This window comes from Antennarius striatus, chromosome 21, assembly GCF_040054535.1.
Source record: "Antennarius striatus isolate MH-2024 chromosome 21, ASM4005453v1, whole genome shotgun sequence".
Taxonomy (NCBI): Eukaryota; Metazoa; Chordata; class Actinopteri; order Lophiiformes; family Antennariidae; genus Antennarius; species Antennarius striatus.
The window spans coordinates 7,527,554-7,539,146 of record NC_090796.1 but is presented as its reverse complement, the minus strand read 5'-3'; the positions used below and the strand labels follow the sequence as shown (position 1 = coordinate 7,539,146).

At 41.9% G+C, this 11,593-nt stretch overlaps 1 protein-coding gene across 1 annotated transcript; it reads left to right on the top strand.

Moving 5' to 3' along the window:
- The first annotated feature begins 3,269 nt into the window (after positions 1 to 3,269).
- On the top strand, positions 3,270 to 11,273 carry fam20a (FAM20A golgi associated secretory pathway pseudokinase). The gene is made up of 11 exons (XM_068304874.1): positions 3,270 to 4,497; positions 5,597 to 5,790; positions 5,896 to 5,946; positions 7,109 to 7,187; positions 7,437 to 7,529; positions 8,944 to 9,059; positions 9,600 to 9,780; positions 9,982 to 10,091; positions 10,193 to 10,274; positions 10,356 to 10,415; positions 10,484 to 11,273. The coding sequence occupies exons 1-11, from the start codon at positions 4,127 to 4,129 to the stop codon at positions 10,746 to 10,748; spliced, it is 1,602 nt and encodes a 533-aa protein (XP_068160975.1). The 5' UTR covers positions 3,270 to 4,126; the 3' UTR covers positions 10,749 to 11,273.
- Positions 11,274 to 11,593: the final 320 nt, after the last annotated feature.

Here is an 11,593-nt window from a genome sequence, read left to right as displayed (position 1 = left end):
GCCAACATATAGTAGTAGAGTGCCTGGAACTTGTTCAAATGAGTGATGATATCGACAGCGAGCCCGGAATTCTTTGTGGCAAATTAAATTTAGACAATTTCACTATATCAAACTAGTTGTTTCCAGGAATGTTTGAGTCTTTAATAGCAGCTTTACTTTGGTTAAAGGTCATAAACTCCATCTTGGCTCTTCGTTGTATCCTTAACTGTATCTCTGTCAGTGCTCGTAGAATTCAGAAGACACATGTATACATTACGCACATTATGTACATTAAATACTTAATGTTATATGATCTCTTAATAAAACTGTAAAAACATGGAATATTGTTTAAATAGCATTTGGAATAGCGTTTAAAATTATGGGTTTTCCGGGGTCAGCCAGCCTCAGGCTGCAGCTCCTGTCACTCCTGTAGCTCCAATGAAATGGCTTTTAGCTGCTTTCATTATGTGGCTCTCGGGCAGCTGTCATCACTTTCCATCTTCCAGATAGCAGAAATAACCTAATGGATGGATCACTAGACAAATTGTTAGAGTCCATCATACCTCAGAGTTTGCAATAGCTTTGCAGATTTTTCTGTAGAATCCCCATCAGGACAAAATTTTTTAAAAGTGTTTTATGATCAAATCAGATCCCATCAAAACTGATGACCTGATGTAGGATCGATGTCACAAACCACATGCCCTTCAAATGCTGAATCAAAACAAGTTTTAATTTGTTAAATACAGACACACAAAAATAGCAGAAAGGTGTTTTTGTGGTTTCAATCTAATCAGCACTGGAAAAACACAGATATGGGACCAGGACTGATCTACTTTCTATATTGTCTATCCAATATAAACAGCAGTCTCAGTTTACCAAAAGTGAAATCCTGTCTGACGTCCATAGAAAGACAGAAAAGAAACTGACAGACGACTCGAGGCAGAGAGCTGAGAGTGACAACACGGAGCTCAGCGACCTCAAAACATCAGTTTCTGGTCCCACCAGTAGGAATCAGACGTTACAGGAAGACTTCCCATCAGAAGGTAACCTTTGAAACACGCAGGTGATCTATCTACCTGTCCCATCTGTCACATGTGGCTGCTCACCATTAATATCCTTTGCAGTAGCTTCCAACTTTAGTCAGCATGAGGATGTTGTAAACACTCTCACACACACACTCTCTCTCCCTCCTTCCATGAATGATACGATCCCTCCATCATTTTCCTGTCTCCCTGTGTTATTATCTATGCGAGGACAAACAGTGGTTAAGTGTGTCAGGAGGAGACGTCTGTCTGATGACATAAGTTCTCACTTTTTCATACTGGCTCGATAAATAGCTGGTCTTCTTTTAGTGCTTAATTATTGCAATAACAAATAATCAATATTTTACATTACGCTTCTGTTTGAAAACATTTAAGGCATGTAAACAAGAACCTGCCACACATGTTGGAAACATTCAGAGTCCTGAAACTGACTCTGTTGAATGTTTTAAATACTTGAGGTTGTGGATGGGTATCAGCTTCACCTTTAAAACCCATGTGGGAGGACTATCAAACTGATTTCCAAACTCTGTTCACACTGAATTTGGCATGAGAATGACCTTCAGAGACTCTATGTTGAGTTCTCTTCATAAATTTTTTTGCAGATATGTTATATTTGTCTGTAAATTCTCTGTCTTACATTTAATTGCATGTGCTCCTTTTCTGCGACCCTGCACAGGATAAATGGCTGAATAAAACAGATGGACGAGATATCCCTTAATAAAAACATCCAGATCTCAACGAGGTTACTTGTTTCAATGAATGACTGAACTAAAACTGAGGATTTACCCAACATCCTCTGGGTGGAGAATTCAAGTTCAAGAAGTACATGAAGACACCACCATGTTTAGACATCATATATAAACCTATAACCGTTTTGATTTTTCTGCTCTGAATGCTCGGCTGCAAATACTGTACATGCTGAGCATAAAATGAGAGGATGGAAATCACTCAGGTTGTTCATACACTAAACATGAGATGCAGTCAGCAATTAGTTAGTGTAGCACAAAGCTAGGCTCTGTTCAAAATCCAAGACGTCTGTGGTGCCGTCGCTGAGATGAAGCATCTTGGAGCATTTGGACAGAACCAAACCAGATGTTTCTCTCTTTTTTCAGTCTTTATTCTAAGCTAAGGGTATTCCCTAAAATGGGAAATGATGCTTCGGTTTATAGCTATGCCTGTTCCCCTCTGAGTAGTGAAACAGAAATAAACTTATAATTATCGAATCAGCAGATTAGAATTTACAGGACATTCGGATCAACACCTGAACTACCTCACTTGTTTATCCAAACACAGCCCTCTCTGTGCTGCCTGTTATACATCTGCTGGAAAGTTGGACATGAAAACCTAATTTCCTGTTTTGTTTTATTCTCTATCTATATAGTCACAAGTGAACACGGAATTATAAATTCCACCAATGTTTTGTGCTGTCAAAGGATTTCTTGTTAAGTGAGAACATCTTCAACCAGTGGATGTTTTCTTTATCGTGATGTGGAATAAAAATGACATTCCTCACTGTGTTGTCCCTGATCGTTTAAATGTGGAATTTTCTTTCCCCTTTTCCCCTTGTTTTTGGAAATACATTTTGGACAGAACTCAGACATTGAATATGGAAAAATCATTCAGTGGCGAAAAATGTGAAACATTGAATCTGCTTGTGTGAAATCTGGCATTTTTTTTACAGCAGGAATTTGGGTCAAAACAACAATAAAAGCATCTCTATTTGTGTTCATAGTATAGGATGTAGTGTAATAGTGTGTGTGCGTGTGCGTGTGTGTGTGTGTGTCTTAAAACAGAAGCCTCTACAATCTGGCTTCCTTTCCTTTCACTAATTGCCAGCATCAGACTTCTTTCAGTCTGTTTTCTCTTCATGGAGGATAAAACAACTCCCAGACATCAATGAATAATTTTACCAGATTTCCACACACAGACACAGACGCACACACCCAAAGAGACGACAGATGTTCCAAAATACCACAGCAACAACAGCGCAGACACAGGCGGGGAAATGCTCGGTGAGATCTTCATTGCTTCAGAATAAAGCTGCTTAAGGCTTTCAGACCAACAAGCCGCACTGGTAATTTATGTTTTCAGAGAAACATAGAGTTAAGAAATAGTGGCCTTCGAATGAGGGGAGGCGTTATTTCTCCCTCTGTGTTTCCCCATCTCAAGTTGTGCAAGAGCTTGTTTTGTTTTTTTTCAGCGTTGCCTTTCCTGAACTCGCGTCTCTCTGTAGATCAGCCAGGCAGGGAGAAAGTGAGGGTTTCATGTGTGGGAACTGCAGGACGGACGAAAGCACAGTTGGGAATTCTTGCCTGGAGGGAAAAAGAATGATGGTCTGTGGTAAAATGAGGCGGAGAAGGAGAGCAGCAAAGAGGTTCAAAGCAAGGATGACAAGAATGCTGGGATGGGAGGAGAGGAGGAGATTTAATGAGATGAAGGAGGAGTGAAAATGGACTTCATGAGGTGGAGACTGGAAGATGACAGAAAGAAGGGATTCTTGTTTCTGTGTATGTCAAGGCAAGTCAGAGACACTCTGACACACACACACCTGCACATCCACAAACTTACTATCAGCCTTCTTCCTCTGGCTTCACTGTCTGTCGGTTTTCTCCACCTTACATTCAATCACTCTCCACCTAATAACCTGTTATTTGATGATTGTGCACTTACCTGCACCTACACATTCACAGTGCACTCCCAATCACACACACTCCCCCCTCCCTCTCTCTCTCTTTCACACACACACACACACACACACACACACGCTCATAGACAGCCACTCTGGTGCACTCGTCCTCAGAGCAGCAGGTCCATGGAAGCAGCCAAACTGTCAGTGACTGCAAACACATCAGCTTAGCTTTCTCTTCAGCTGCTGCCAAGAAAGGAGGAGGAGGAGGAGGAGGAGATGTGAAGCTGGAAGGAAGAGACTGAAACATACAGATAGAGAGGGAAGAGAGAGAGAGAGAGAGAGAGACTTGGACCAGCGTCCCACCTCTCCCTGGCTGGCTGTGTGAGACTGGAGGCAGACAAGTGATGCCCCATAATCTGCAGAGCAGCAGTGGAACAAGAGTTTCTTCGGTGTCAGTGCTTCATTTTCTTCATCGATGATGAGGAGAGACAGACTCTTCTTAGTTGGGACCCTCATGGCTGTGTTCTCTGCTGACCTCTACTTCATCCTCCTGCCCAAGCTGCAGAGCATGAGACAAAGATCTCACCATGTGTGCTCGTGCGCTGCTAACAACTTGACCCTCCAGAGGAATGGGGCTCTTGGCACGCCGCTGCTCTCCAGTTGGACTTCTTTGCTGCCTCAGGATGGAAACGCATCCGAACCTGCTGAAGGCAGCTCAAAGTTGGAGAGGCTGTTTGCTCACCCTCTGTACAACATCCAGACTCCGGCGTTGGGGCCGGAGGAGAGGCTGCTGCAGGCGGTGCAGCTGATGGAGTACTACAGGAAGAAGGTGTCACGCTGGGAAAGGTCAGATTCATCCTAACCTATTTTTCTAGACTTTAGAAAAACGTGACTTACATGTCCATCCTTTCTACAAAGCACATTTGATGATTTTTTTTTTACAGTGGTTAAAGAGTAGCTCAATGTGGCTTTTGAAAGAGTTACTCAACGTTATTGTGAAATAAGTTGACTTTGGCTGAAAGAGCCTGCTGTGACAGTGCGTGTCGGGACCCGACTGTGGTCAAGGGGCAGGGTCACCGACATTGCAGCCGAACCCACAGCAGACATAGGCAAACAAACATCCATGCATCCAGACAGACGTCAGAACGTGTAGGCAAATGTGACAGCTGTAAAAAGGCTAAATGTTGAGTGGGATTGTCGCAGAAAAACCCTCACAAAAATGTCATTCTAAGGGCTCACATCTGGAACGCTGTCTTGAAGGTAAACAAGGATTTAAAGCTGCTAAAGCTCATCTTAATCTGCGAGACTGTCTGCCTATCTCCGTACTTCCCACTGAGATAGACTTTGGACTCTTACCGTGGAAAATATGAAGACAAAAAAAGCAGTTCCTTTCTCTCTCAACTTTCTTTTGAATAAAAATAACAACAGTATTGTTTAGAACTTGCAATAACATCCCAAGAGTTCAACAAACACGTTTAAGAAAATGTTGTGACTTGGGATGCACCCATGAACATATATTTAATGCGAGTCACTAGTGGTTCATTGTGGTGGCACTTCATCCAGCCCATGATGAAGTTTGTTTGGACTGAGGGATGATCGTCCCACTCACTGTGGTTAGCTCTGGTGATTTGATTCCCGTACAGACTTATTTGTCTTGCCTCATATTGTTCTTGCTCATGTTGTAGGTTTAGCAGTAAAAAAGAGGAGAAAAGTGGAAATTCACTTTGAAATAAGAAAGAAATGAAATATCATAAGATAATTAAGGAAAAATGGACTACAAGGGGGAAAAAAAAATCATCAACCAGAAAGGAAAGCCGTGGTACGAAGTACTGCAGCAAGTCTGTGGTCTTTTCAAAATAAAATGCAGTCCATTACCATTGTTCTTTATTTAACGTGGCATCAGGAATATTTGAGGTTTGCCAATCTTTGGCTTTTCACTCTTCAGGCATATAAAACTCTACAGCGAGGCGGCGGCCTTGTCGAACATGACTGTGAATGAGCACGAGGTGACCTTTGACCCTGACGCCAGCTGGTTGAAGTTCCACCTGGGAATAAACCGCTTTTCTCTCTACTCCCGTGACGACCCAGCTATCCAACAACTCCTTGAGGAGATGCAAAGCATGACGGTCGTCAGCGCAGGTGATGGATGGACCGATGGGATTTAAAAGCATCTCAGTGCCAATGAAACGTAACCGCTTCTTGTTTGTGTTTCATTATGTGCTGACATTCATTTGTCTCTTACAGATTACACTCAAGATGAGAAGGCCCTGAAAGGAGCGTGTGATTGTACCCAAGGTGCTTCTTCGTCTGTTTATCTTTTGGTGTTCTTTTATATTTCATGTACAGCATCAGTGCTGTACATAAAATATAAAAAACATTTCACCCTGTGGCACAGCATGGTTTTTCTTTTTCCAATTCACCTCCAAAACTATGATTTATTTGTCTACAAGTAAGAGGCTTACTTGCAGAAAAACAAAAGAAAAAGGAGGCGTTTGTTTGCTTTCAGAGGCACAGATCATGACTAAATGTTTGATGTCTGCGTGCTATAAAGGCCAGTGTTTTCAGATTCTACACACATGTTCTCCTGCAGTACAGAAGAGCAGCGCACAAGCCAAGTCACCATTGTATGCAATGATAACTGAAAAGGCTTTTATAGATGTTTTACTGTAGCAGGAAACTAGCAGGCTTGGAGTATGGAAGAATGATTCTGATGACTGCAAATGCTGCATAAAAATTGCCTTACGAGCTCATTTAGACTGAAAAAAGAGTTCAATATCTTGGTTCTTCTTGGTTTTATATTTTACTTACTTACTCACCATCGCAGTGAAGTGGCTGACCACACGCAGTCATTCACAAAGCACAAATGCAAGAAAAACAATCCATCCTACCAGTTTAACTATGACCTCAAAAAGAACTTTCTCATCATTTCACCAACCAAAGAGCTACAGTGTTCTTTGGCTACAAGGATTGTTTATGTCGGTTTGGTTCTCTTTTCATCCACCTCCAGAGAAAAAAACGGACTGACCGTATACCTTTATGTGATTATTCATAACGCTGGAGTTTCACAAAGCATAGCAGGGGAGGTGTGTGTGCCGTGGAGGCTGCTCCTGCGATACAATACAGACAGAGACAGGAACCCACATCTGATAATAGAGCAGAGCACAAGCTGTGTGACCAACCCCCCAATTATTTTATCACAGGGAACAGGCAGAACTAGAAAATATTCCGGCTTGAACCGGCCTCTGGAGCAGTTACTAAAAACAAACAGCGACTGAAATATCTGATGCCCGGTGTTGACTTTTCTCCAACCAAACAGTTGACATAAGGTAAAGGGGGGGTCAGTTTGTACATAATAATATGCAAATGTGCAATATTCTGGCTGAAGCTGGTTGATCTAATCTAATGCATCAGACATTCCCTGACAAAGACACCTGTGTATTTCTGTTTCCATGTCTAGTTGTGAAACCGAGTGGACATCACCTGAAACTGGCACTGAAAATGCAAAACTTGGCCAAAGCCATGTTCAAACCAATGAGGTGAGCAAATCAAGCATGGGTTTGTTTTTCACCTTCTTTCTTCATTTTAATGTAAATGTTATAACATAGAGTTAGTGTCTATAAATGTCTATAAAGGTTACACTCCGTTGTTTTACAGTACTGTAAAGCATCTCTAGTGTGTGTGTGTGTGTGTGTGTGTGTGTGTGTGTGTGTGTGTGTGTGTGTGTGTGTGTGTGTGTGTGTGTGTGTGTGTGTGTGTGTGTGTGTGTGTGTGTGTGTGTGTGTCAGGCAGGAGAGGGATGAAGAGACTCCGGAGGATTTCTTCTACTTTGTGGATTTGCAGAGACACAATGCAGAGATTGCAGCCTTTCACCTGGACAGGTGAGACCCACTCCCTCACACTGCTGGTTAATGTTTCATACTTTCATACATCTGTCTCTTTTGTTGTTGTTTATGCTTTGTGTTTTTTCTACAAGATATCTTGAGTTGAGGAAGAATTGGGGACGTTTTGGGATGGATGTTAAAGTTGCATCATGAGCTTGGATCTGTTTAATTAAATTACATTTTTTGAAAGGGCAGCATGTCTTGGATGACTGCACAATAACAGATATAAAAGGCATAAAAGTTATATCTAGAGCTGATTTTTATTGAAAATCATATTTATGCTGATAAATCGTAAAAGTCAGATCAATGATTATTGGCAGTGGAGAGCGTCATATAATTTTCTATATAACTATCATCTTGGTATCATTTTGTATTTTTAACAAATCTCTATCTGCAAGCATGTGGCAGCAGTGCCTGTGGGTAATTGCAGTTTTTGTTGCCATGTCTAACTTTATTCCTATAACTTATGGCGCTGGTGCACACAGAAGCCAGTCTGTAACAGATGCAGGGTGGGCAGAGGCTGTTGGTTTTGGACCATCTTTGCATCAGTATGTTAGAACTGTCATTATTAGCATGTTAACACATGCTACACAAATGGATGTAAATAATATTAAATATCATAATTTAAAACTACATCCATTATCCACCCAGCAGAAACAAATGTTGCACCATGTCTGACCCAGGATTTCCACATCGGCTAATCACAGTAAACCGGAATGTGGACACACACACACACACACACACACACACACACACACACACACACACACACACACACACACACACACACGCACACAATCTTTTTTGTAATTGTACATTAGATGAGCTGAGGCGATTCTCTCTCCTTCTCAGCTGGACAGTATCATCTAGAAGTCACTGACAATGACGAGTCAGCACTTCACCACACAAAACACAGCATAACAGGAGTGCTGCATCAGCAGTTCTAATCCCACACAGGTGTTTTTATACTGAGATCCATCTGATCATATTTAAAACATTCTGTTACTAAATCATATCTCTACTATGTATGAATTTGAAATTCTGTCACAATTTTGTTATCCATAATAATAACAATAATAATAATAATAATAATATTCATACATCATCGCAGTGATTTGAGGAAAAGTCTCTCAGCTTCACTGATTGGTGTTTTGAGTCCTCATTGAAATATAGCTTCCAGGTAAACATAACCTTTTGATAGACTGTCTGGATTGTACAGAGTGGCAACAGTAGATACATGCAATTAGATTTAGTTTTAGAATAGTAATTAACTGTGGGCTGCGGTGAGAGACGGATGAAAATCTGAGGTATCACATTTCATTAACGTTGGAATTACGTGAGCATGCCTGGTCTGTAAACTCAGTCATGAAGCACAGATGTCTGAAGTTTTTTTTTTTTATCCAACTCTCAGGATCCTGGACTTCCGAAGGGTCCCGCCGGTGGCAGGTAGGCTGATTAACGTCTCAGGAGAAGTCCTCCAGGTCACCCACAACGAAGACCTCCGAGCAGTCTTCTTCACTTCACCAGGTGAGACTGAACTGATGTGTGTGTGTGTGTGTGTGTGTGTGTGTGTGTGTGTGGTTCAAAAATACCAGGAATAATATAAGGTAAAGGTCAGGGTTGTTGGTGTGTTCACTTCCCCGGTGAATTGTCTGGCAGACCGCCCTGCCTCCAGTGTGCCAAAAACACACCATCCTGGTCATGTTACCTCTACTGTTGCATTCTTTCAGTTCATTTTCTCTCCAGTCTCCATATCTTTTCATAGAAGAATGTTGAATAGAAACAAAAAGTTGACACTTGGGAACCTCTGCTTAAATCTATTCTGTTTTTCTGTAAAAAGTCAGTTTTAAGACTTGAGATAACAACCAAATTTGCAATAGAGAAAAGGATTCCTCAACCTGATTAGTGAGTTCTTAAATCCCAGGAGTGTGTGTGACATAGTGTTTCTCAGTGAGCTGAAGAGCTGCTGGAAGGGGGGGGGGTGCTAATGAGTACCCAGAGGAAGCAGAGACAATCCAACACAATGCAGGAAACTCTTTTTTAATTCTATTTCTCTACTCCCTAAAGCCAACAACACGTGTTTCTTCGCCAAGTGCTTGTACGTATGTAAGACGGAGTATGCCGTGTGTGGGAGGCCCGACCTCCTGGAGGGGTCGATGTCAGCCTACCTGCCCAGCCTCAGCATCGCCCCCCGCATCTCCATTCCCAACCCTTGGATACGCTCCTACACCTTCGCTGGACGACAAGAGTAAGACCTCAACCAAGCGGTTGAAAATGGATGCACGGATGGATGGATGGATGGATGGATGGATGCATGGATGGATGATACTGAAACACTAAATGAATATGATATTAGTATAAATAAAACAAATTTTAACAAATATTGTGAGTAAACAGTTGCAGGGACATAGAGGAGTAATGCCGTTTGTCTTTGTGACCTTTTTCCAAGATGGGAAATGAATCCCTTCTTCTGTGACTCCATCAAGCAGCTGTATCCCTACAACTCAGGCAACAGGCTCCTGAACATCATAGACATGTCCATCTTTGACTTCCTCATAAGTATTTCATGCTGCTACTTTTTACCATTCTATTTCACTCAGTTCAAGCACTTCAGAAATGATCTTTCTGCCGTTGTTTTAAAATGTGGCTTTACATTGCAGACAACATGGACAGACACCACTATGAGATTTTTACTAAATTCGGGGATGAAGGATTCCCACTCCACTTGGACAATGCCAGAGGGTGAGACCAAAATGTCAAAGAACACTTATGTTATGTTATTTATGCTTTTATTGGTTTCATCTATTTACATCTTGTGCTCAGGTTTGGGAAACACTCAAAAGATGAGATGTCCATCCTGGCCCCACTATCCCAGTGTTGCATGTGAGTGGAACGCTGTAGTTTTTGGATTTACGTTAGCCATCTAGTCTTATTTTTCATTTTCCTCTCAGTATAAAGAGCTCCACACTGATGCGACTCCAGATCCTGGCCCGACCGGAGTATAGACTCAGTGATGTAATGAGAGAGTCACTGCAGGGAGACATTCTACAACCGATCCTCACAGACCCCCACCTCTTAGCGCTGGACCGCAGGTTGCTGAAGGTCCTCCGGGTGGTGCAGCGGTGCATCAGGAGGTTAGGCAAGGACGAGGTGATCACCAAGGACTTTATCAAATCTTCAGCGAGACCCATCACAGAGATGAAAGAGGTTAGGTAACTGAGGATGAAAGGGCCGACGTTCCTCCTCGTAGGAAGCAGTACAACTTCACGATGAAGTCACCCTGTGAGCAAACCGGGCTCAGGTGGTTTCGATTTAGGGAACAAGCCATAAAAGGAAAAGGTTGTAAAATCTTCAAGGAGCTTGTCAGAGGAAGGATCTCTTTGCGGGGGTTCAGAACATGAATCGCTGATGGCTTCAGATCCCAGCTTTACAGATTTAGTCATAAATTCTTTCAGGGGTGCATTTTATGACAGTGCATTCACCTCTCATGTGAGAGACTACAGAGTTGAAGAACTTAAATTTAAACCTTCAAATTAAATGATTTTACCTAGGAGAGCTGGGAGAGTGAAGCAAAAGCCCCAGTGAACAATTCAGTGAGGAATGAAGCCATTGTTCAGAGGTAAGAACTGTGATGCACTGGATCAGTTATTTATGAGAGCTACACTCTTAAATATTAGGATTATGTAAGGAAAGATTTGAATATGATGTAATGATTTCAAAATAAAGCTTCATTTAATATTTTGCAGGTTTTGATTAGTCGTCACCTCCTAGTAACGGAAGTTTACTGGCTTGTGTGCTGCCTGTGAAACAGTCATTTAGTTCACCCCACCCATTTTTCCAGACTGATCCTTCTGTGTCATCAGATTGTTTGAACAACTTTACAACTCCACCATTGACTACAACAGGCCAAGGCACAGATAGTTAACCTGGACCAAGTCAGGTTGTGTCTTCCACAGTGAACAGGTCGGCACTTCAGCCTTTATTTGTTCTTACTTGACAGACCTGATATGTTCCAGCCAAGTATGTGATGTAACACAAGTTTCTAAGAAAAACTTTTGTTT

Excerpts from the sequence above, each read along its gene's own strand:
- fam20a (XM_068304874.1), top strand. The coding sequence starts at position 4,127 with ATGATGAGGAGAGACAGACTCTTCTTAGTTGGGACCCTCATGGCTGTG. Across the intron at positions 4,498-5,596 it reads AAGGTGTCACGCTGGGAAAG|GCATATAAAACTCTACAGCG; the intron begins GTCAGATTCATC and ends TTCACTCTTCAG. Across the intron at positions 10,092-10,192 it reads CATCTTTGACTTCCTCATAA|ACAACATGGACAGACACCAC; the intron begins GTATTTCATGCT and ends TTTACATTGCAG.